The sequence below is a fragment of the Chanodichthys erythropterus genome, chromosome 5 (genome assembly GCF_024489055.1).
Source record: "Chanodichthys erythropterus isolate Z2021 chromosome 5, ASM2448905v1, whole genome shotgun sequence".
Taxonomy (NCBI): domain Eukaryota; kingdom Metazoa; phylum Chordata; class Actinopteri; order Cypriniformes; family Xenocyprididae; genus Chanodichthys; species Chanodichthys erythropterus.
In genome coordinates this window covers 29,694,348-29,721,134 of record NC_090225.1, presented here as the reverse complement: position 1 = coordinate 29,721,134, position 26,787 = coordinate 29,694,348, and the positions used below count along the sequence as shown (strand labels likewise).

The 26,787-nt window shown below is 40.6% G+C and overlaps 2 protein-coding genes across 2 annotated transcripts; both read left to right on the top strand.

The window, feature by feature from the left end:
* The first annotated feature begins 3,292 nt into the window (after positions 1 to 3,292).
* LOC137019873 (uncharacterized) lies at positions 3,293 to 3,751 on the top strand. The gene has a single exon (XM_067385022.1). The coding sequence runs from the start codon at positions 3,293 to 3,295 to the stop codon at positions 3,749 to 3,751; it is 459 nt and encodes a 152-aa protein (XP_067241123.1).
* A 3,248-nt stretch (positions 3,752 to 6,999) lies between these two features.
* znf451 (zinc finger protein 451) lies at positions 7,000 to 25,964 on the top strand. Its single transcript, XM_067385021.1, has 17 exons — positions 7,000 to 7,139; positions 7,349 to 7,436; positions 7,568 to 7,651; positions 9,814 to 9,833; positions 9,876 to 9,987; positions 10,870 to 10,983; positions 11,978 to 12,089; positions 12,173 to 12,320; positions 12,427 to 12,553; positions 13,189 to 13,348; positions 13,523 to 13,670; positions 14,713 to 16,181; positions 17,814 to 17,906; positions 18,057 to 18,134; positions 19,481 to 19,628; positions 25,379 to 25,488; positions 25,570 to 25,964. The coding sequence occupies exons 2-17, from the start codon at positions 7,383 to 7,385 to the stop codon at positions 25,962 to 25,964; spliced, it is 3,372 nt and encodes a 1,123-aa protein (XP_067241122.1). The 5' UTR covers positions 7,000 to 7,139; positions 7,349 to 7,382.
* The last annotated feature ends 823 nt before the right edge of the window (positions 25,965 to 26,787 follow it).

The window sequence follows — 26,787 nt, the reverse complement described above, 5'->3', positions numbered from 1 at the left end:
AAGAGACTCCAGGGGATCAGAATGGCAATGGAAGCACACACAGCTTACAGTTCACCATGATATCAATAAGACTCACCTGAAAATGTTAAATAATGCAATGAGGTCTGCCAGAAAAGCTTATTTTTCAAGTTTCATTGACAACAGCAAAGACAACCCTCATTCACTCTCATTCTTCACTATCGATAGGCTACTTAAGCCCTCAACTTAATTATCATCAGAATTTCTCACAAGTGCAAAGTGCAACGAGTTTGCAGAATCATTTAAAGGTACAATATGTAAAATTTTTGCAGTAAAATATCCAAAAACCACTAGGCTAGTGTTATATGTTTTGTCCAGCTGATTACTAACAATATCTCTAATGTTTTTAACTACTTGTAAATCATGAGAAAATTCCCATTCTAAACAGTGACACGGGGCAGTGCAGTCGCCTGTCAATGACGTCAGTTACCTTTGTTACCACCTTTACTGACGTGGAAACCACATGACAACAGTGCCGTGGACAAATGCGGAAGTAGTGTCTAGCGTCCAGTAAACCACTAGCTTGCTTCAAGCAGTTCCTTATTTACTTCTTGCACGTTTTATGGTGAATTGTGTTACTTATTTATGGAACATAATTACTGTTTACCATCTGCCGCTGGTTCTGTTGACAAGGACAGCTCCCATAAACTCATGACTGGAAAAGCGGAAGCGGCGCCGGCGACTGTGTCATAATAAAAGTCCCGCTGCTCGTGAGGCGTGTGTTGATCAATCGCTCCAGCTACTAGTTCAGGTCCCGCAACACTCGGTCCTGCTCTGCTTCATACTACAGTAACGTTAATAATCGCATCCACAAACATGAGTTCTTCCAGACTCCAATCCCTATTCTTTTGCACCGTCCGTTTAGATGGAGACCACATGTCCCAAGTTTCCGCTCTAAAACTTGGCGTCATCAAACTACGCCTTTGTTTTGAATAGGCTTCTAGCGACCTCTAGCGGAAAAAAATATCACAAATTGTACCTTTAATAACAAAATAACTTCCATAAGACAAAACATTTCCAGCACTTGACCCACTTGTAAGGCTTCCAATTAAGTCCCAAGCTAGTCAAGCTTGCAATGTATTCTGTCCTCCTTCTCAGCTGTAAGTCCCAATACATTTACACAGGTCCTGTCATTCATGAATTCCTCTAGCTGCTTTCTCGGCCCATTACCCACAACATTTCTCAAAACAGTTATCAACTGTTTATTACCAGACATCCTGAATTTTGTTAATCAGTCGCTACATCAATTAATTTTTCCACAGGTTTAGGCTCCTGCTGGAGATAAGTAATCATGACTGTTCTGTGCTCAGTAACTATAAACCAATCTCTAATCTTCCATTTCTTGGTAAAATAATTGAAAAAAAAATAAATAAATAAATAGTGGGTCTTATTCACTAATAATTGCATGGATTATTTTGTATTTGTACACACAGGCCGCCCATGACCCTGTCACCGGATCACCATTGTTCCTTCCTTGGAGCACTTTTGATAGATACTGACCACTGCAGACCGGGAACACCCCACAAGAGCTGCAGTTTTGGAGATGCTCTCACCCAGTCGTCTAGCATCACAATTTGGTCCTTGTCAAACTCCTTACGCTTGCCCGTTTTTCCTGCTTCTAACACATCAACTTTGAGGACAAAATGTTCACTTGCTGCCTAATATAGCCAACCACTAGCTGGTGCCGTGACGAAGAGATAATCAGTGTTATTCACTTCACCTGTCAGTGATCATAAAGTTATGCCTGATCGGTTTAAGTACTTAACACGTTTATAAAACCAAGTGTATGCTGTGCGCATTTGGTTGCCTCTTCAAACCGGGGCAGTTTGTCTGTTTTGGTCTTGTCTTGTTGTTTATAATGTTTCTCACACTCATAAAATAGACTTCAACTGTGATTACGTTTTTGTGATTCCCGCTGCTGTGGGTAGGTGGTGTGCTCCGCTCTGCCGCTTGGCATGGTGTTTCATCCAGTCTACCTGAATCCACCGGCCTGCCTACCTGACGGTGTTTGTAGTGTGGTTGCTGCAGACAGAGCATCTGCATCTTTGACGAGAGGATTTTGTGGCGTGGTGAGCATCATTATCGAGTGTTACCATTTGCTGTTTGTGGTCCTGGTGTTTGCACTCGTTTGGACTCTGTGGCATTCGAGATGATGGGGGTTGCTTGATGTATCCACTCCATGAGGGACTACTCTGGTTATTTAATTTTTACTTTATTGCTCATTCTGTTAGGACTGTTGGTCAGATATTTGTTTAATTTTCACTCCGGTCTATGCATTTCATTCAGATTACATGATTGTCTACGGTGTTTGATGTGTATACTGTATTGTTTCTTATAGTTGTCCTTTATTTTATGTATTTATGTTTAGTGATTGTAAAGTGCTTTGAGAAGACTGAAGCGGAGCCAGAGGGAGGGCGGAGCCCGACGGAGCTGAAACGGGAAGAGGTATGAGGTGCAATCAAAGGCCCGGAAGTCCTTGGTGTAGGCAGAGTGACGACTGAATAAGGCAGAGTCAGAGGTACATGGGAGCATGGTAGAGTTGTAAGGACAATGGTCCTAGGTGGATCCAACTGCTTGATGGCCTGAGACATGACCAGCATTTTTGTGCGTACACATGCTTAGTGAATGAGACCCAGTGTTTATACAGCTCAATAACTCAATGCCATGAGATATTCCAGTCTGGCTTATGGGCAAACAACAGCACAGAAACAGCCTTAAGTAAGGTTTTAAAGGATCTGCAAGTTATTTGGGACTCAGGTAACTTGGCAATCCTTGTTCCTTAGATCTGACTGCAGCTTTTGACACTGTTAATCATAAGATTCTACTTGACTGACTACAGAACTGGGTCAGTCTTCAGGTCCTGCCTTAGAATGGTTCAGATCCTACTTGTGACGGTCTGAGTGGTGGCCGCACAAGAGTGTTTAAGTTTACTGGTGATGTGTGGCGATCTTCCGACATGGTCTGCTGCAGCCGGTGACTTTTGATTTCTGTTTTCTGTAGATTTTACAGATGTAATTGACAATCCCTTTAGTTCTCTCTCCTCTTTGATGGTGTGAGGGAATCTGTCCGTCACCTGAAAGACAAAATGGAGAATTTCTGCAAAGAGGAGCTCAAGAAGATCTCTGACAGAGGTAAAGTCCTGGGCAAGAGTCCAGTGAAGGCTCGAACCCCTACCAGAGACCAGTAATGCTCCAACCCCTGACCAGAGTCCAGTGAAGGCTCTAGTCCCTGACCAGATTCAAGTGAAGGCTCAAAACCCGACCAGAGTCCAGTGATGGCTTCAGCCCTTGACAGCTCAGTGGTGGCTCTAGCCTCTGAGTCCACTCCAGACTCCGCTCCAGCCCTTGAGCCCACTCAAGACTCCCCTCCAGCCCTTGAGTTCACTCCAGACTCTGCTCCAGCCCCTGAGCCCACTCAAGACTCCCCTCCAACCCTTGAGTTCGCTCCAGACTCTGCTCCAGCCCCTGAGCCCACGCAAGACCCGCTTCAGCCCCTGAGCCCACTCAAGACTCCGCTCCAGCCCTTGAGTTCGCTCCAGACTCCGCTCCCGCCCGAGTCTGCTCAGGACTCCGCTCCAGCCCCTGAGCCCACTCAAGACTCCACTCCAGCTCTTGAGTTCGCTCCAGACTCCACTCCAGCCCCTGAGCCCACTCAAGACTCTGCTCCAGCCCTTGAGTTCGCTCCAGACTCCGCTCCAGCCCGAGTCTGCTCAGGACTCCGCTCCAGCCCCTGAGCCCACTCAAGACTCCACTCCAGCCCTTGAGTTCGCTCCAGACTCCACTCCAGCCCCTGAGCCCACTCAAGACTCCGCTCCAGCCCCTGAGTTCACTCCAGACTCCACTCCAGCCCCCGAGTCTGCCCAAGACTCCTCTCCAGCCCCTGAGTCTGCTCTGTCTGCCTACAGGTGTTCAGGCTGTAGGGTCGCCGAATGACTAAAGAAACATTATCAGCAAGATGGCAGAAAACTGTGCATTTTTTTTGTCTATTACCACCCACTGCAACTTATACCAACAATGGAAATAAGTGTAGTTACAATAGCAAAATGTGGGAGAGCTATAGTGTGACGATATTGTATTGCAATAGGTATCACTTCAAAGTTAATACCAAATCAGAACAATAGTTCACACATCATTTGTAATGAAAGAGTTTAATGACAATATCTGATTATGGTTACACTTAAAATAGATACAAAATAGATGTATGACATAAAATCAAATACCATTAATCGTACCCAGCATGTATGTAAAAAGTTACCTGAGAGATAGTTATGATAGAGATTGAAAGAAAAAGACAGAGAGAGAGAGAGTGCCAGACAGCGCCCAAGAAAAGAGTAAGAGCAAGGAAAAGGCAGCCCAAGAAAAAGAAGAGGCGGAGTAACAGTTACAATCTTCTTTCATCCCTTCCCTGACCATGTGACTGAAACCCAAATGTGAGACATTTAAACTGACCAATCAGAAGATTAAAACGTCCCCCACTGTACTAAAGGTGTGACAATTTGTAGACCCCCCAATGTACACACATCTTGGACTATAGGGCTTGATCACTATCAGCACCTTTGTGCCTTCCAAATGGCCCTTGTAGCAAGAGAGAGGGGGTTGAAACATTAAAGCAAATGTCTTTGTTCATTTTAAAATATCTTTGGATATTTGCAACCTTACAGCTACAGGCTCAGCTCAAGCCCCTGAGTCTGCTTCAGATTCTGCTCCAGCTCCAGAGCCTAGCCCAGATACCCCTTTTCCACCAAGGCAGTTTGAGTGCTGGTTCGGAGCCAGAGCCTAGTTTCAAATCAGTTCTTTGTGTTTCGACACCCAAAGCACCAGCTCCGAACCTGAAAAACTGGTTTGTAAGTAGCACCAAAACATTGCTGGGCTAGAAGTAAGAACCGCTTGCGTCAGGGACTGGGGGCGGGGTTACCGTGACCAACAAGACACCTGTGACCGCCATTTTTGAAATAGTAGCTAATCGAGCTAATAGCAGCATGATTGTAATCTCCATCTATATACAAATTGCGGCGAGCTGTGTTTAGATGCCGATGTAGGTTCACAAATCCATGAGCATCAACAGTAGTGAAACATCCGCGATTGTTGATAGAAGGCTTGTTTGAGTTGCATCGGAGCAGCGCGGACCGATTCGGCGGGTGCCGCGGATCCGCGGGAGCATTTGTAGAGCATACGACTCCTTGTGCTTTTGGATCGTTCTCGCGGAGCTTTGATGTCATGCGCCGATCGTTATGCGAGAAGCCGATGCATCTCAAATATGCTGTGAAATATGAGACGTATACAGTGACGCAAGACCTGGCTCTGTGCTGCTCTAGCCCGTGGAAAGGCAAAACGGTTCTTAGAAGGCTCATCAGTTGAACCAACTCCAAACTGGCACTAGCACAAGCTCTGCACTAGCACCCGGTTCATGCTGGTGGAAAGGGGGTAAGAGAGTGCTACGCTGACCATGATGGCCATGGCCATCTTGTGCGTGTGGTTTGCACACATACCCAAAATGCTCTCTGTCCACAGAGGCCATCCCTGAGCTGCCTGCTCTCCCATACACAGCCAAGGAAGCCGTCCCTGAGTTGCCTGCACCTCCCTGGCCCCCTGAACTGTCAGCACTGCCCTGGAGGTCGTCCCGTTCTTCCGAAGCCGCCCCTTGTCAGCATTCAGGGTGCCCACCCTCCCACCCCTTGGATGCATTATGGGTGCCCATCCTCCCACCCCTTGGATGCATTATGGGGTCACACCCTCCCACCCCTTGGATGCATTATGGGGTTAAGACATACCTTCAGGGAGGGGGAGGGTACTGTCACGTGTTCATGTGTTTTGATTCATGTGTGTAGTTCTGTTCTAGTGTTTTGCTGTCTCTGTGTTAATTAGTTCAGTCTTCCTCAGTCCCCTGCCTGCCAGTCCCCTCCTTGGTTACTGACTGAGTTAGTTTGGTTCAGGTGTGTCTAGTTCATTTACCCTCTTTCGTTTGCTGTGTGCCCCGTGTTTAGTGCTGTTTGGTGTCTGTCATCTATGTATACCCGTTACTGTGTATGTGTTTCTTTGGACTGGTTGTTCTGTTCTTGTCATCCTGAAAAACCTGATTAATTATTTTTTATTTTTATTTTTTTGCAGTAAAGACTGCTGCACTTGGATAGAGTTTCATTTCTGCTGCATTCAGCCTGTGAGAGATATATAATGCAAAGAAATGTAAAAAAATATTTTGTGTGCTTTTTGTTGAAGGTTATTTGTGTTTGTAGCTTGCATAGACATATATGGTAAACTCAAATATACTTTTTATAGATTTTGTTTTTGTATGTCATGTATTTTCAAATATGTATTTGTTAGTACATTCATTTAAAATATATTAATATATGTTGTCAACACTTCAAAATGAGTGTATTTCTACAAAGCACTGCAAAAGATTAAAACATTGATTTAAAATGTACTTTAAATTAACTTTTACATTATTTTTTTTTAAAAAATGCACTTATTTGTGTCAAATAGTCATTATGGATTCATGAGTATGCTTGTTAAAAAAATCATGTCCAAATATAATAAGCTATATGACTGGCCTTGAGTAATTTAATATTAATTCCCACTGCATATAAATTAAATTGTACATTTTAATTAAATGCAGTATTTCACAGAAAAATGACGTGCTGTCTTTAAAATATAAATTTTCCTTGTCAATCATAAATGACCGTACAGTTACCTTTTTTTTTTCTTTTTTTTTTTTTTTTACAATAAAATGGCTAACAATTTTATAACATTACATTAGGCTACACACAGTAGGCCTATGTATCAGAAATAGACAGTTTTTCATTTATTGTTTTTTAATTAAGTTAATTAAAAATGTTATTAAAAAATTGCACAATAGTTTCATTATTATTATTATTATTATTATTATTTTTAATAAAAACAAAAAAACAAACAAAAAACACGTGTCCATATCAGGTTCACATGGACGTTGGACGACTTTTATTTTGACGATGTTTCTTCCTGTGATGTCAGTCTTGTCGCTGGCTTCCTGTACGCTCAGTTTTGGTAATGTTTTGCTAACTTTGAGGCGAACCAGCATTAGAAACTGTAATTTTGTCTTGACAGTGAATTGTTTGTAAGTATCATCGTTGCAGAACTTCTTGTTTGGTGAGACTTTATCCCATTTTCTTGTCGACGAGTAGTTAGTTGAGATTCATGCAAGCTGTTTGCAGGATTGATTACCCGTTTTCCTTCTAGAAGGAAATCACTATCCACTTTTATTGACTTAAAATAATAATTAAACGCTAGTTAAAATATGAATACTTATGCATGCAGCACTGAAAATGCACTTCATATTGCTGTTTTTTGATTCGCAGTGGTTGATGTAATGCTCCACAGAGCACAGATGTGATGTCTGCCTCTACAGTCATTGAGGAGGTGGAGGATGATGTGGAGTTTGTGTCTGTAAGTGTGCTTAAAATGTCACTGCCTTGATTTCTAATTTGAGTTATGAGGGCAGTTGTGTGGATCTGGGTCTTCTCACTTGAGAACTGGATTGAGTCTGTATACTAAAGCACTGATTCATGTTGTTTCAGGAGGGCCCTCTCAGACCAGTGCTGGAATGCATAGACCTGCTGAGTGACGGAGAGGATGAAGGAGGCTTGAACGCTGCAGACACCGTGAGTTTCTTCACACACTGTCTGGAATACACAAGTTAAAGGTGTGGAAAATGTGTTTATCGTTTACACACTGTCATGTTGTTCCACAACACAAAAACACACAAAAGAAGAAGTTTGGAAGAATGTCCAGGCTGCTCTTTTCCATCACGATTCATGCAGCCAAACTCCAAGTCTTCTGAAGCCATTTGATAGCTTTGTGTGAGGAACAGGCTGAGATTCAAGTCATTATTTTCTGATTTGTGTTGTGTAGCTTAACGTCAGCATGAAACAGAAGTTGTGATCATCTTTTTTTCCCCTAATGTGATGTATATCTGAGTGAAACGGCTTCTGGAACAAGAACAAATGTAGGGCGGGGCTTGATTTTGCCTGTGGGGAATTTATTGGATTATTGAATGGTTGTGGTTTGCTGTTGTTGGATCTCATCATGTGAGTGACAGGTTGCCCCGCCCTTGAAATACATAAATATGTTGTTTTGCCTTCTACAGAAGAAAAGAAATTCATGTAAGGTTTTGAAGTGACATGAGGCAGAATAAATCAGGGTTGCCCAATCCTCTTCTTGGAGATCCTGCAGAGTTCAGATCCAACCCTGATCCAATACACCTGTCTGTAGTTATCAAGTGCTCCTGAAGATCTTCATTAGCTGCTTTAGTTGTGTTTGATCAGGGTTGAAGCTGAACTTTGCAGGAAGGTAGATCTCCAGGAACAGGTTTTAGTACATCGTAGTAAACAATGATGGACTTAAAAGGTTAGTTCACCCAAAAATGAAATTTCTGTAATTAATACTCACCCTCGTGTCGTCCCAAACCCATAAGACCTTCTTTCTTCTTCAGAACACAAATGAAGATATTTTTGATGAAATCCAAGGGTTTCTGATCCACAGTCCATGTGACTGCGGTGATTAAACCTTAATTTTATGAAGCAACGAGAATGCTTTTTGTGCACAAAAACAAAACAAAAATAACTTTATTTAACAATTTGAACTGTTGTCATACATAGTTGACATGGTGAATGCAGTACAGGCCTCCGCGTTTACGTCTGAACGGCGATTCATTATTGGCCGGTTCCTGCATCAGCATCACACGCACACGTCACATGTACAGCGTCGGGTAATACTGAGCCAGTGTTCGGACGTAAACATGGAAGCCTGTACTGCGTTCACCGCATCACCTGCGCGTGACAACGGTTCAAATTGTTAAATAGATGGATTAGAACCCAGAAACTCTCTGACACGCTTAACAAAAGTTCTACCACCAGACCATTAAGGCACACAATCTATGTATTTATTTACTGATGTGAAGAATCTCGGTCTAACAATATTGTATTTTATATATATATGTGTGTGTGTGTGTGTATATATATATATATATATATATATATATATATATATATATATATATATATATATATATATATATATATATATATATATATATATAGTAGATGTAAGGATGAAACTATCATGTTAAACACGATTTCTGTTTTAAAAACATTAAACAGTGTACTACTGAAATTGATTTAAAGACATTTTTCTGCAGTTGTTATTGTACATGTCATTGTATTAGCACCCCCATTCCATCTCTATTACTTTTGACCTGACTCGTTTATCACATTGATTTAAAAATGATAATCTTGTACCATATTGATATAAAAATACAAAGAGAAAGAAAATATATTCCATTCTTTGTTATTAACAAACGAAGTGCATAGAATATTACATTACATTGCGGTTTCCCAGACCGTGAGTTTATTGAAAAGATATAAAGTAATGAAATCATGAAAAATTTAAAATTAAAAAAACAAATGACTTAAATAAAAAAAAAATAAATAAAAAATATTTAACAACTTTTTTTAATCTGCATGTCATATGATCATTAACTGACATCAGAGAACAGTGAACTTAATTTTATTATTATTTATTATTATTATGGATTTAATTTTATTATTGACCTAACTTATTAACTTAAAATTTCAGGGCTTTCTTCAAGTAAATATATAAGGTCAAAGAAAAAAGTTGGGGAATCCCTTCATTGCATGTAAAATGAAATGATGTGATGTGTTTGGAAGACCAAAAGCCTTCCAAAGACTGTAATAAATGACTGTTTAATGGCTGTTTTTTTTTATTTTTTTTTATTTTAAACTGTAATTTATTCCTTTGATCAAAGCTGAATTTTCAGCATCAACGGTCTTCAGGGGTGTCACAGTGGCTCAGTGGGTAGCACTGTCGCCTCGCAACAAGAAGGTCCGTGGTTCGAGCCCTGGCTGAGTTTGCATGTTCTCCCTGTGTCAGCGTGGGTTTCCTCCGGGTGCTCCACACTAAAGACACCAAAGACATGCAGGTTAGGTGGATTGGACATGCCAAATTGGCCTTAGGATTATGAGTGTGTCTGAGTGTACGTCAGGAAGGGCATCCGGCGTAAAACCTGTGCCAAATCCAATGTGTGTGTGCGGATAATTCTGATAAAGCAGACCCTGCAAATGCGCTGCAAATGTAAACTAAAGCTAGGAAAATATTGGGGAGAAAAAATTTATTCATCTTGATTCGTGGATCGATTAGGAGATTTTCTGAATGCATCGTGATCCTCTCTTGAATCAATTCTGAGCTTAGTTTTTAACAGCAGATGGCGCTCCAGGCTAGTTTTTAATCACATGCTCAAATGCTCATGAAGATGAGCACTCGTGCGTTCAGCTGAGTCTGAGAATGTACTTGTATCTCAGAATGCTTTTATGACGTGAGATGAATGTAAACAGCCCACTGCAAACACCCCTGTAATTCGCTTCAGCCTTTTCGAACTTTATGAATGATTATTTTATAGAGGGTTGAAGTGGTGTGTTTAAGGAATTGGAAGCAAGCAGAGTATGGCTGTTTCTAAAGCACACAGTGCCATCTGCTGGTAAAACTAAGCTCAGAATCGATTTGAAAGAGAATCACGATGGATTCAGTAAATCTCTGAATCGATCCAGAATCATTTCTCGATTCGTGGTGCATAGATTTATTGTACCAGCCCTAGAAAATATATATTACTCCCGTCTTCAGTGTCACATGATCCTTCAGAAATCATTCTGATATGCTGATTTGCTGCTCAAGAAACATTTCTGATTAATATTAATGTAAACAGTTGTTTTTGTGAACATTTTGATAAATAACATATTTACTGTGTAATGCATCCTTGTTGAATACACTTCTCTTAAAAAGTAATTTTTGTCCGTGTTGTACTCAGATCGAGGATCAGGTTGACCGGCAGCGGGCTCATGCTGTGTCCACGCTGGACAGACTGGCCCGTCAGGTTGCTGTGGAGAAACAGGAAAGGGCTGAAAAGTGCAAAGCTTTCAAGGTTTGCCTCTTCTCAATCCTTATGGAAATGAAAAATATGCGTAGTTGTTGCATATACCATCACTTGAGAGATCATATATGCTTCTGTAGAAGTCACAACTTTCTACTTTCTCAAAGTACTTATATGCATATATATGTATTTTGAATATTTTACAATAATCTGTAGTTATATATAGTTATATAAGTATATATATATATTTTTTTACCAAGAACTATTAAGTAGAAATTTCAATTTAACACATTTAGTGTGTTAAATTATAAAACACTTAGTTCTTTTGAAAAGTATGCAGTGAAATTAAAACATTTAATCATGCCATGATTAATCAATTTTTGTTTTACCATCATTTTTTACTTGATTATTTAATTTGCAATGCTTCCTTGAGGAGTAGCACCTTTTTCACTTTTAAACTTTTTTATTTTTTGCTTCAAATCAAGTTTATAATGTTGTGATTCTTCTCAGAGCAGGTTGGTTTGGTTTGTTACTTAGAACTCATCCTTTGAATAATTATTATGAATGCCTGTGGAGACAATGAATTGTGAAAAATTTTGAATGTTCGAAGTTAACGTTATGTTAATTATGTGATTAAATATATTTAATGGTGTTCATTTTTTTTTATCGTTTTAATGCATTTCTTCAGTGATGCCATTAAAAACTTTGAATTCTGTTCTGTGTGATTACTAAAAAGTGACTTTTGTTATGAATGATATACATATATGGTAAAAATTAAGAGACCACTCCAAGTTCAGAAATCAATGTTAAGTGGTCTCTTAATTTTTTCCATAGCTGTATTTAACAAAACCAAACTGCATAATTTGTATAATTTTCAGATACTTCTTTGCATCAAATTGAAGTTAGTAATATAAAGTAAAATGATTCATCAATTTGGTTTATGGCTTATAACTATAAAACGCCAAAAAAATACCCCTGAAACCAAGGCTGCTGGGAAATGTGTGACATCACTGTTGAGCTCTATATTTTGTCATTTGTAATGCAGGAGAAGATTATTTCACAGCAAGCACATGGGCGACACGAGCTGTCGGTCAGCCGGAGTAATAATGACAGAGATGATGCCAAGCGTTGTGTGGATATTTGGCTAAAAATGCCAGGTCTGTGATGTTCTCCTAACTTCAACTAACATGAGTGTGTGTGTAAGAGGGGTTCTTGTGCTCACATTGTCTGGACTGCTCAGGATTACAGCCAGGCTCCATCAGCTCCTGCTCACTGTGGAGACGCAGATCGGCTCCTGCTGCGGCACGCTTCTCCCCGCAGACCTGCCCGGTCATCAACTGCGGCAGAATCTACGACAATGTGCCTTTGCTTGAGGGGCATCTCAAACGGTACTTAGCACAAGCTGCAAAATTGCTTTGTTTACAGTTGAAATTAAATAATTGCACATTTACAATTTTATTTTTTTTTTAAATGGTATTTAACTTTCATTGACAGCTTTGATCATTCACCGTGTGACCCCGCTATCACCCTGAAAGGCAACCCCTCTTCCATCTATGCCTGTGTGGCCTGTGGACGCCACTTTAGCTCTAAAGAGTCGTGGAAGGAACACCTGGAGTCTAAGGTTTTCAGTTTTATTAATATTTTCAGCTTTTCCATGGGGAATTGATTGGATGGTTGTGGTTTGCTATTGGTGGATCTCATGTGAGTGACAGGTTGCCCCACCCTCATCATCAGAGAAGAGAAGAGAAGTCACTGCAAGAGGGAGGGGAAGTTATTTTGATTCAAGATTATAGAAACATGAATTTAAAACAATAATGATAATTCATTCATAATAAACATTTCATGGTGAATTTTGTTTTTATCATTGAATCATTTTTATCATTGAATCATTTTTATCATTGAATCATTGAAAACAATGAATGTTGAGAACTAATGTGCATCGGTTTACACATGTTCTGATGCAGTTTGAGGAGTATAGAGCTGTTTTTTGTGCAAGTGAGTTGAGCATCACATTTTCCACCCTCATTGACCTTTACAATTAAATGGGCCGGTTGTTGTTGCCATGCTTGAGATAATCAAAGTCTGAATGCATTGCCACACAAATTAGATCAGAGATTATCTCAAAAGATCTAGGACAAATATGTTGTGCAGTATTACCCCTTTAATGATCTTACTTAATTGTCTTATAATGGAAATTAAATGAAAAGGCAGTGTCTTAAAGCATGCTCTGTCTCTTGTGCTTGATGTCATCTGTAGGTGTCCTCCTCTGACGCTAACGGTCACAGTCGTTCCCAGACCTATCAGCTGATTGTATGCTTTGCATGTCCTGCCTGTTACCTCCTCTTCAACATCAAGGACGAATGCCTTCAGCACATGTCTGCAAAAAACCACTTCACTCAGTCCATCTCTCTCAGTGGTGTGTGGTTGGCAACAATCAAATCAAAACTGCACATGCATCATGACTGGATGACACAGCTAAAAAATATCTTAGCATTTTTGTCCTGTATCAATTTCAGCTTGTTCAGAAATATCATCATTCAGCTTTCTGATCAAGCTATGTCATTAATTTATTTATTTTGAACATTTCCAGAAGCAAAACAATCAGCTGTGCCCGTGCCAGTTCCTCGGTATGCGAAGAACCGCTTTATCTCTCTCTGTAAGGATATCAGCTTCAACGTCAAGTGCACAGCCTGCTCTAAGGTGCTTGCCTCACATATGGAGGCCAGAGCACACTTCAAGTAAGTTTATATTGGTGTTTTCTTGGAAGTGCCCCTATTATGCTATTTTAAAGGCTGCTAATTTTGTTTTTGGTGTCTCTTACAATAGGTTTACATGTATCCCAGGTCAAAAAGCACTTCATTTTCTCATCATATACATTACAGCTCTTTTCTCGCATTGTCTGAAACGGATTGATAAAGAATTCAGTCTCTCTAAAACCTTCCTTTCTGAGAGCCTTCTCTGCTCTGATTGGTCAGATGACCCAGTCTGTTGTGATTGGTTGACTTCTTACAGCGCATGTCAGAAACCAAACACACATTAGCATATCTGAATTTCAGCTCTTCCTCAGCACATGATACACAGTGATATGAACAGATGATGGCGTCGGTTTTACCATATCAATTCCTCATTCTTTGGAAGTTCATGCAAAGCGGATTTGCTTTCACAGCAGAAAACGGCATCTTCCAGACATGTCGAAAACACATACCAAACTCTTCCAGTCTCGGCTACAACTACAGTGTTTGAGGGCGGGTCAAAGTAGATCGTAGGTAGCCACTGAAGACCATAGGCTGGAATTATGCAACTTAGTTACAAACCTATGTAGGTTCAACAGGAAGTAAAACTGTAGTTGCTAATGACTTGTTTCAGGCAGTTCAGAATCGCTTCTTTCTTTTTTGGAGACAATAACTCCATTTATCTGCACTTTGATATTTGAAACTTTGAAACATTCACAGCTATATTACACACTGCATGAAAGGTAATGTCTGAAAAAGCATAATGGGGCATTTTAAGTTTTATTTGGAGATGGATGTGTATGCATGTTAAAGGTGCACTCATTTTTTCCCCCTATCCAGTACCACAAATGTCTTAGCCTTGATCTTTAGCTGTGCATTAGACATTTACAGATAGTATTGTATAAGTACACAATTTGCATGCACATTTGTCACCTGATTAATTATTTTGCAAATGATATGGGCTGATACGCTCTGCTTATAAACCCCAGTTTACCATGTTTTTAAACCTTGCTTTTAACAACTCCATGCTACTTGTTTGGTTTCCCAGTGTGCACTGCAGACATGGCTGTGCTATTGCCACTGCTGATCAAAGCGTGGCTGACATCATGAGGAAGATGGCGGTCGTGGGTCAGTGCTCCTCATGCCTCAAACCTTTTCTTAGCGTGGGTCAGATGGAGGAGCACAAAGAGCAGATGAAACATGAGGTGGAGAGGGTCAGCAGCATGGCCTGGGCCCTTCTTTACTACAGCAACTACTGTGAAATCCGAAACGCTCAGAAGGGCACGGCACGTGGTGCCAAAGAGAATCTGAACGATTCACATGGGCCTTTAGCCAAGCGAAAAAGACTGGCTAGCTTAGATTCCCAAATCACGTCAGGAAAACGGTTCCAGCTCGCCTGGTTCTGTGAATGCGGTCTACGCTTCACAGAGGAGGATGGTGCAAGAAAACACCTCCTAGCGGCAAATCAGATCTTTCACAAATGTGCGGTCTGCGGCAAGTTAATGGGAGAATCATCCATAACGCGCTTGCATATGAGCCGGTTCCACGGTGGCGCACATTTGTCCAACTTCCTTTTCCACTGCAGGCAGTGCAAGGTGGAAATGCCAAGGATGGAAGACATCATGGCCCATATTGGTGTGAGCCACAGAGGGCACAACTACTACCAAGAAAGAGAAGACACTGTAGACGACCGTGTCTCCTCTAGTATGTCCCCCAAACCGTCAACCAGTGCGGAAGCCAAAATACTCAGTTCCTCTTGCGTCTCGCCTCCAAAAGCCGAGTCTTGGCTCTGTCGGATGTGTGAAGACCTCTTCGACTCTGAGGCAGCAGTGCGGACACACTGCAGCGATTGGAGCAGCCACAGTTTCCAGAGGTTTGCCTGTGGTCACTGTCCGCAGAAGTTTTTCAAAGAGTCCACCCTGCGGCGCCATTGCGCCAATGAGCACGGTGGCGACATCGTCCTCCGCTACTTCTGTGGACTCTGCGAAAGCATGCTGTACGACACTGAGAACGAGTTTCAGGAGCACTACAACAGCCTGCACAGCCAAGATTATTACTGCTTGGAAAATGCTCAGAATACTTCCCAAGCAGCCACGGAAAACGCTGTTGAGAGTCCCATAGCGAGTACAAGCCATTCCCAACCTTGTCCTTGCATGGGCTCTGAGAAATCCAAAGAGGAAAGGAAACCCATTTTCACAAAGTGCATGAAACAGTTGGCTGCTGAAAACAAATGCAGCTACTGCTGCCGCCAGTGCGACAAGAACACGCCCGCCTATGCAGAGATGAAGACACACATCCTTCTTCAACACAAGACCGAGGGCAGTGAGAAAAGTTTTGATGTTCTGTGCACCATTTGCTCACAGAGCCACAAAGATGTACCTAGTTTCCATTCACACTACCATAAGCATCACTGCCCGGCAGAGCCTTGTGCTTGTTCCCGACCCGACGGCACAGACGAGAAACAAGACCCCACCGGCAACATCATAAATGCAGAGGAGATCTTCCCTCAGAGCAATGGTGAGGTTTACGGAGAATCAAGTTAAGGCGCGTTCACACCAAGAACACTGTCTTGCCAACACTGTCTTGCCACACCAACAACATTGTCTTGCTTCCTTTGAAGTTGCAGTGAAAAAGACTAGGCGTTATCGTTATGATAACCTCAAAGGAAGCAAGACAATGTTGTTGAAACTAGTGCTGGATCCCTGAGGTCATTTTATGATATGCTGTTTGCTAGCCTGGCATAATGATCTCAGCGTTAATACTTCTCGCCATTTATTCTGAGGGTATGACTGATTGTTTTCCATATACCCATTTTCTTTAAAGTATCCTTGAAAAGGGGGTTTGACTTGTCAGACATTAGTGGATTTTTCTGGACCTCGGCGATTAACTTCTCCGCAATGTCACCTGCCATTTTAAATAAACGAGCCCTTAAATTTGAATGAATTTTGATTGGCTGTCAGTGTTTTATCATTCAACAGCTGGAAAAAAATTGTTCTGAAAGTGATCCCAAGGATATTGTTTTTATATATTGTTATTGTTATAGCTGTGTTCTATTCTTTTATATTTAGAATAATTTTTAGAACTAAATCTTCATCATTATCTTTAGTTATCGTTCTTGGTGTGAACGGGCCTTTACTGTTTTGTTTTTTCCCCCTTAATGATGACGTCAATAGAGCGCTGCAGTGATGACGTTTTTTTTAGGCCAACCCATAAACTCAATTGATTTTTTGCATTTGCTTTTGGATTAATGCAGAAAATAAGCTCTCTGACCAACAAAAGCTTACAGTTCTTACACGTTTTGTTCTTTGATAATCTTCACAAATGGACACAACTTTTGAATGTAGAAGTAAGAAGCTAAACGTTGGCTGTAAACGAACAACACTGCAAAACATTTTCCCTGAAAGTTTAGTTAGAATAGTGTGCAAGAGCGTGATTATAAACACAACGAGGCTGTGAAAGTGACTAGTTATGTTAGATGTTTACCTGTTTGACCTGAGGACGTTTAATGTCCCCGACAACCTCTTTAGTCCCATTGAGCCACTTTCAAGACAAGTAAAAGCTTTTAAAAATCACAAGAGTGTTTTACTAATGTATTTTATGTTGTAGAATAAAAACAGAGCTTGTGTTCACCACAGACCTTATTTCTGGCAAAAACCCAAACAAATCCATTGACTTCAGGATGATTGAACTGGAAGTTTTAAAATGCGCATCCATTTCTGGGTTTTGGCCTACAAAAAATACATCATCCCTGCAGCACAGTATTGAATTTAGATCAGGTCACACTTTAGTTTAGGGTAGTTGTTTAGGGTCCAATTCTCACTAGTAACTAACAATTAACTTTGACTTTTGCCTCAATAAACTCCTAATTGCTGCTTATTAATAGTTAGTAAGGTAGTTGTTAAGTTTAGGTATTGGGTAGGATCATGTAGAATATGATCATGCAGAATAAGGCATTAATATGTGCTTTATAAGAACTAATAAATATGTCCTAGTAATATGCATGCTAATATCAACTAGTTAATTGTGAGAATTGGACCCTAAAATAAAGTGTTACCTTAAATCAGTTATCCCTTCAAATTCCACTACCAGTCTGGACAAATTTATTTTTCATGATTTTAAAATAATGCTTCCTGTTGTCGTTTTTATCAGTAGAGGAGTTTCAAGATGTAAAGAATGCCATTACCTCAAGTGCTCTTGGTGTTAAAAAAGAGGTGTGCGTTTCGCAAGATATTGAAGATGAAGGTAGGTTCTCACCTTTCACTTCTCTGGATTTTATTTATTTCGGTACTTCCATAATATTTCATTTTGGATTTGCAATGTTATTTTTTTTTATCTTAGTACTGTTATAATCTAAATAGATATTATTTTACATGAATTGTTATTTCTCCCTAGATACATTTGATCATGACATGAAACTGGCTTTGGCCTTGAGTGCGGAGGAGGCCATGAAATCAAAAGAGTTGGATATTGGTGGGTCATCGTGATGATTTCATAATCTTGACACATTTAACCCTGGTACTGAAGATGTTATTTCTGAACCGTGGAGGCGGTACTGTATTTCTGCAGTCTGAGCTCACTGTTCATTCATTAATCACATGTTTATTTTGCCAGCTTTGCATGCATGAAGAGTTATCATTGTGGGTATGTTTCATTTTTATGGAACTCTGTGTCAGTGTGGTTTTTATTGTAATAGATGGGGTTTTAGGAGGGTCTCGGGAGCACATATATGGTGCTGGGGTTGGGTGTAACCGCACAGATGTTGAATTTGTCAAGTTGATGACGCTGCAGTGACACAATGTTCATGGTAATATGAGTAATCATGGGCTGGAAGAATTACAAATCTGCAAACAACCATTCCTTAAATTTGATCTGTACATACTACATAAGGTTTGTTTTTAAAACAATATAACATGATTTTTTTTATTTTCATTTTCTCATTTTGCAGAGATGGAAGAAGCCTTGAAAAGAAGCTTACAGGAGTTTTGATAAGGGAAGAGACACAGCTCTGTTTTCCCATGTCGTCCATGCACTGTATTCATTAAACGTATTTCTTTTCTTTCTGTGTTTTTCTTTTAAGTTTAAATAAAGGAAAGTGATTAAAATGGCTTTTGCCTGTTCCTATCCGAGCAGTATCTCATTGTGTTCTGGTTATTGTCTTCTCTCTGATGTAATCTTGGCCCTTGACCCTAAAAATGAATCCCACCCTCCTTTAAAATCCCAGAGGTGAACTCCTCCACTGTCTGAAGGAGTGAATTACCAAGGGAAGTTCCAGCCCATGTTTGGATATGTTACTCTAGAGCGCTGGAAACCGCTAGAACGTGGTCGATAACTCTGAGAAGTCCGATTCATTTCAGCGAGTCGGTTCTTTTGGACAAATCAAACCAACGAACCGGTTCAGATTTAATTCACTGATTCTTTTGAGTCATCAGACAGTTTTCCGTGTGTTCTTTTGAGTTTATTTATTAATAATTTGATTTAGTAATACACTACTGTTTATCGGTTTTTAAAAATATCTTACATTTTAAATTAAATCTTACATTTAGTTTAGAAAAAATATGCTACCATGGTGTCATCTGCAACTTTGTTCTATTTTGGCGCTGTTACTCTCAAACTTGAATGTTTTGTGGCAGATAAAGTCTGTCTTGCTGCAGAAAAGACTTGAATGCTGCATGCCACCCACTTTACAGTTCGGTACGCTGTGCGAATCGATTCGACTGAATCATTGTGAGTGTGAACGATTCCCTCGCGGACCGGACATCGCTATATTGCTCGGGTGTGCCACTCTGGGATATCCTATAGGTCACAACACCCGTGAAATCATTCAGTAACGCCACTAGCAGATATGGCACAAGCTAAAATTAATGCCAAAATGAACGATGCATCTAAAGGCAAATTCACCCGAACCATGTCAATGGCGGACCGGTCCGGACGCTTACTGGAAAGTCTGGATCAAATTGAAATGAGGTGAGATCAATGGATATTGACCGTCTTTACGACCAGATCTGAAAAGATCAATAAGGATTTGACTTTGGTCAAATAACTACATTTGCTTATTGCCGCAACTGAACAGTAAAAGTTTCTAGAACATTGTAAATGCAACTTTTTTTTTTATCGTATAAACATTTCTGTTTGTTACACGTTTGAGTATCACTGTCTAAATGTGGATTTGTCGAAAAATATAGGTTTTGTAACTATTGCACCATTATCCTTGTAATGAATTTTAGGAAAATGCAAAACATAAGATACTATTCCGTCTGTAAACTATGAAGAAATCCACTTAAAAATTAAATGTCTTTAATATGTACTAAAATGTAAATAAATCTTTTGACACAATGCAATGCACGCTTTTAAGTTGTAGGCATTTAAAGAAAAACTGCACGTAATTACAGCTGGAATTAATTTCTTTAATCAAATTTATAATTAAACTGTTGACTGTTGCTTTTTTCCATTTAATATTCTGCAATATTATTGCTCTGACTGCACTGACACTATTGGATGAGAACTGAAATGAGCTGGACGATGACATCACTGTTTTCTGAAGATGCTTTATAGATGAAATGAACTAATTTAATAATTGATTACAGTGGAACTGAATCAACACTGAACTGACTTCAGCTGAACAATGACACTTTTCTTTTGAAAATGAACTGTTTGCATCATTGAATCATGTTCCTGTTATCACTGTAAAGCTGCTTTGAGTCAATCTGTATTGTATAAAGCGCTATAGAAATAAAGGTGACTTGACTTGACTTCCCTTCCCCCTTAAAACTTAACCATACCACCAAACCTGTCATAACATTACCTGTATCTAGATCAATATCAGCACAAGTGTTTTTTTAATACGAAGGCAACACAATAAGTACATTGTACATACAATTATTATCATTATTATTATTATTTGACACCTAAAGTGTGACCAATATGGCATTTTCAATGAGGACTGATGTCACGAGGGCTGTAGATCTATAAGAAAGGTATGGTAGGCAATTCTTTTCATAAACACTTTTTGTTGTTCTGTTGGAAACTCTTCACATTCTGATAGCAATCAATAATAGAAGTGTTCTAAATATTAAAACGCGTACATTTATCTTCTATGGAAGTCTCAGGACCAAAAAAAAAATGTTTGTCCAATCATTGCATTCAGTCTGAATATGTCCTCTTTGCCTGTCAACATATGTATTTCCATACCTCCACGCACCTGCTCACACAGTCATCACTCACACGCCATCAGTGCGTTAAATCATGAGGCTATGCACAGTATGCAGACTGGAAGACTGACAGTCACCAGGCCACAACCACCTTTTACAGTTCCTCCTGAACCAAAACACCAAGTTTATGCTGCGTTCACGCCATGTAGTAACCGTAATTATGAGATGACAACCTGTGAAGTTCTGCCCGGAGCTGTTAACGTCCTCAGACACGAATTTATGCTTTTCTATGTCAACACTCTCAACGCCTATATAAATCTGCAGCAGTCAGGTGGTACAACTAGAGCTCAGTAGGTTGTTTATATTCATTATTATTGTAATGTTATGTGCTTTGAGACATGAGGTAATTTAACGTCATCTTTCATGATGCTTTGCAGACTCTGCAGACTCATATTAAAAGGTAATAGGACTTTAAAGGTGCAATGTGTAAATTTTAGGATGATCTATTGACAGAAATACAATACAATATACATAAACTATGTTTTCAGTGGTGTATAAAGACCTTACATAATGAAATGCTATGTTTTTATTACCTTAGAATGAGCCCTTTCTATCTCATACACCACTGGTCCCCTTACGTTGACACCATTTTGCGCCGGCATGTTTCTACAGCAGCCCTAAACGGACAAACTGCTCTACAGAGTGCATTGGTTGACTGGCTACTCTCTTCTGTCTCAGACGATGACATCTTTGTCCTGTGTTGGTCACCGAAGCTTCTCTATATTGCAATTCGCAACCTCACGGCTAGATGCCGCTACAATTTACACATTGCACATTTAAAGGTAGCGTAGGATATTTTCGGAGAGGCAAGCAATAGCAATACTCCGTCCCAAATGGCACACTTCATGTGCACTTTCGGTCTTGTGGACTTACAATGGCTGCCGTGTGCACTTGTCTGTTAAGTCCATGAGACTGTAGAGTGCCCCATTTGTCATTTTAGGTTTCAGAAGGTAGCTTGCGAGCACCCCCTTCGTGGTTCTTTTGTGCCCTTGATGCGCACTTTTGCCGAGCCTGCAATGATGCGACCTCCACAGCATACTTCTTCCCGATACTCGGGAAAGCGTCATTGCATCACGAAAGTGTGGACTTGGAGGAAGATTGCAAGTGTTTAGGGTGCCATTTTGGACAGGGCCAAACTAGATTTGAAAGCATGAGATCCCACCCTCCCTTCAGAGTGTCTCCAAAGGCAAATCTCCTCCAAAACACATGAATGCGCACAGCCAGAGCAAAGCGTAATGAGACCGGATGCAATGATTGGATGAACATTTTTTGGTTCTGAGACTCCCACAGAAGATATACACCAATCAGGCATAATATTATGACCAATGACAGGTGAAGTGAATAACACTGATTATCTCTTCATCACGGCACCTGTTAGTGGGTGGATATATTAGGCAGCAAGTGAACTTTTTGTCCTCAAAATTGATATGTTAGAATCAGGAAAATTGAGCAAGCGTAAGGATTTGAGTGTGATTGACAAGGGCCAAATTGTGATGGCTAGACGACTGGGTCAGAGCATCTCCAAAACTGCAGCTCCAAGGCTCATTGATGTATGTGGGGAGCGAAGGCTGGCCTGTGTGGTCCGATCCAACAGACGAGCTATTGTAGATCAAATTTCTCAAGAAGCTAATGCTGGTTCTGATAGAAAGGTGTCAGAATACACAGTGCATCATAGTTTGTTGCGTATGGAGCTGAACAGAACAGTCAGGGTGCCCATGCTGACCCCTGTCCACCGCCGAAAGAGCCAACAGTGGACACGTGAGCATCAGAACTGGACCACGGAGCAATGGAAGAAGGTGGCCTGGTCTGATGAATCACGTTTTCTTTTACATCACATGGATGGCTGGGTGCATGTGTGTCTCTTACCTGGGAAACACATGGCACCAGGATGCACTATGAGAAGAAGGCAAGCCAGCGGAGGCAGTGTGATGCTTTGGACAATGTTCTGCTGGGAAACCTTGGGTCCTGCCATCCATGTGGATGTTACTTTGACACGTACCACCTAACTAAGCATTGTTGCAGACCATGTTCACCCTTTCATGGAAACGGTATTCCCTGGTGGCTGTGGCCTCTTTCAGCAGGATAATGCTCCTGCCACAAAGCAAAAATGGTTCAGGAATGGTTTGAGGAGCACAACAACAAGTTTGCGGTGTTGACTTGGCCTCCAAATCCCCCAGATCTCAATCCAATCGAACATCTGTGGGATGTTCTGAACAAACAAGTCCGATCCATGGAGGATCCACCTCACAACTTACAGGACTTAAAGGATCTGCTGCTAACATCTTGGTGTCAGATACCACAGAACACACCTTCAGGGGTCTAGAGGAGTCCATGCCTCGATGGGTCAGGGCTGTTTTGGCAGCAAAATGGGAATAAAAAACACTCTATTAGGAAGGTGGTCATAATGTTATGCCTGATTGGTGTATGTACGTTTTAATATTTAGATGCACTTCTGTTATTAATTGCTATCAGGATGTGAAGAGTTTCAACCAGTATAACAAAAAGTGTTAAAAAAAAAAAACAAATAGCTTACCCTACCTTTAAGGTTTGGAGTCAAAATTCAAAACACACAAATTATTTTTTTTCTAGCAGTGATATTTTGTTGAGTTAAAAAAAACAACAACTTATATTTAGAATGTTTATGAATTCTGTCCCCCAATCTAAAATTCCAGAATTGTAGGGTAAGAATACACAATAAAACCACACTAGCAAGACTACAGTGGGTACAGAAAGTAGACCCCCTTAAATTTTTCACTATTTGTTATATTGCAGCCATTTGCTAAAAACAAGTTCATTTTTTTTTCCTCATTAATGTACACACAGCACCCCATATTGACAGAAAAACACAGAATTGTTGACATTTTTGCAGATTTATTAAAAAAGAAAAACTGAAATATTGCATGTACCTAAGAATTCAGACCCTTTGCTGTGACACTCATATATTTAACTCAGGTGCTGTCCATTTCTTCTGATCATCCTTGAGATGGTTCTACACCTTCATTTGAGTCCAGCTGTGTTTGATTATACTGATTGGACTTGATTAGGAAAGCCACACACCTGTCTATATAAGACCTTACAGCTCACAGTGCATGTCAGAGCAAATGAGAATCATGAGGTCAAAGGAACTGCCTGAAGAGCTCAGAGACAGAATTGTGGCAAGGCACAGATCTGGCCAAGGTTACAAAAAAATTCTGCTGCACTTAAGGTTCCTAAGAGCACAGTGACCACCATAATCCTTAAATGGAAGACGTTTGGGACAACCAGAACCCTTCCTAGAGCTGGCCGTCCGGCCAAACTGAGCTATCGGGGGAGAAGAGCCTTGGTGAGAGAGGTAAAGAAGAACCCAAAGATCACTGTGGCTGAGCTCCAGAGATACAGTCGGGAGATGGGAGAAAGTTGTAGAAAGTCAACCATCACTGCAGCCCTCCACCAGTCGGGGCTTTATGGCAGAGTGGCCCGACGGAAGCCTCTCCTCAGTGCAAGACACATGAAAGCTTGCATGGAGTTTGCCAAGATGGTGAGAAATAAGATTCTCTGGTCTGATGAGACCAAGATAGAACTTTTTGGCCTTAATTCTAAGCGGTATGTGTGGAGAAAACCAGGCACTGCTCATCACCTGTCCAATACAGTACCAACAGTGAAGCATGGTGGTGGCAGCATCATGCTGTGGGGGTGTTTTTCAGCTGCAGGGACAGGACGACTGGTTGCAATCGAGGGAAAGATGAATGCGGCCAAGTACAGGGATATCCTGGACGAAAACCTTCTCCAGAGTGCTCAGGACCTCAGACTGGGCCGAAGGTTTACCTTCCAACAAGACAATGTCCCTAAGCACACAGCTAAAATAACGAAGGAGTGGCTTCACAACAAGTCCGTGACTGTTCTTGAATGGCCCAGCCAGAGCCCTGACTTAAATCCAATTGAGCATCTCTGGAGAAACCTAAAAATGGCTGTCCACCAACGTTTACCATCCAACCTGACAGAACTGGAGAGGATCTGCAAGGAGGAATGGCAGAGGATCCCCAAATCCAGGTGTGAAAAAACTTGTTGCATCTTTCCCAAAAAGACTCATGGCTGTATTAGATCAAAAGGGTGATTCTACTAAATACTGAGCAAAGGGTCTGAATACTTAGGACCATGTGATATTTCAGTTTTTCTTTTTTAATAAATCTGCAAAAATGTCAACAATTTTGTGCTTTTCTGTCAATATGGGGTGCTGTGTGTACATTAATGAGGAAAAAAATGAACTTAAATGATTTAAGCAAATGGCTGCAATATAACAAAGAGTGAAACATTTAAGGGGGTCTGAATACTTTCCATACCCACTGTATATAGTGAAGGAGGATTTGAACTGACCTGTTTTCAGGACAGTTGACTGTCAATTACAGCATAATATGTTTATATTTGCATGTTAGTTTTTCATTTTTGCTTTTGATTTGTGTTTCATAATTGACTATCTAGGCAAGTTTTACAGAGTTGTGTACTGTATAAATGTGACGTCTGTCTCAGGGTGGAGGCTCTGCGCGAGGAAGCCACTGCTATGGAGCAGGAGAGAGAGAGCTTGATTGAGATTATCCAGTCGATACAAAACAGCCAGGAAATGAGGAGCATTTGTGACGGTATGCCTTCTATGCTGTGTGAAGAGCATTTGCGGCTTCTAATGGATCATGTGTAAAACATCATTTGAACTTGTATTTCAGGGGAAAGGGAAGAACTCTCCCTGACCGCCACGAGACTAATGGGCAGGGCGTTAACAGTGCACGTCTCTGTGGATACGATCCGAAACAGCCAGCAGGAAGAGGCCGTGAAGAAAGCCATAGCCATTATTGATGAGATTGCCACCAAAATGCTGGAAGACATGGAGGCGGCTAGAAAGAGGCTGCAGGCTCTTCACGCCGCGTGTGTAACCGACGCACCACCGGTGCCTGTTGATCAGAAGTTTCAGAGCATCGTGATCAGCTGCGCCCTGGAGGACCAGAAGAAAATCAAGAGGCGCCTCGAGACCCTCATCAGGAATGTGGACAATGCTGAGAAAACCATTAAAATTATGGATAACCAGAAAGTTGATCATTCTAGTCTTGCCAATGGCAAATAGAGTGCATTAGTGCCCACCCACTTTTTCAGCGGCCTTGTTCCGGAATTATTTGTCCCATTCATTTTTCCCATAGGGATTTTTAAAAAGTCTTCAGGAGTTTTCCAATAGAGGGTGTGTTCCATTAATGGGTGTGTTCGAATAACTGATATGTTCCAATAATCTTCAGGCGCGGTACAAAAATGAATATGCACCAATGACAATATGTTCCAGTGATATTTAAGAGTGTTCCAACACAGGGTGTGCGCCAATAGAGAACATGCTCAAATTATATATGTGTTCCAATAATGAGTGTGTTCCAATATTTTTTAAAAGATGTGTTCCAATAATTATGCATTAAGTTAATTGCTAAATGGATCTTTATAAAAATCACATTGTTGTTGCAGATGAAATGTAACATGGATAACATTACATAAATATTTTTATCATGTTAAATGTTGATTATTAGTCACTCAAACCCTTTTATCTAAACCTCTCTACTTAACTGCTGGTCGCGCAAATCCGCCATGTTTTGTAGTTTTTTAACACTTTTTATTTGTGTTTGTAATTCTAAACCAAATCCTCCTCCAAAGAGCAATGGGTTATGGGTAATATTAGCCATTATAGTGTGCACAGATCCACACTTTGAAAATCTACCAAAAATTGTAGACCATCCGGAGACTTTTTACTAAGCTTTGGGACACACTTATTTTAATCCTACATACTATTTGTTACAAGGGTATTTTTGTAGGCCAAGCCGGAAGTTTGCATAACCCTGGTTCCCTCAACAAAAACCCAATTGGATTTTTCTGTTGGCTTTTTCTTTAGTGCAGAAAATAAGGCTGGT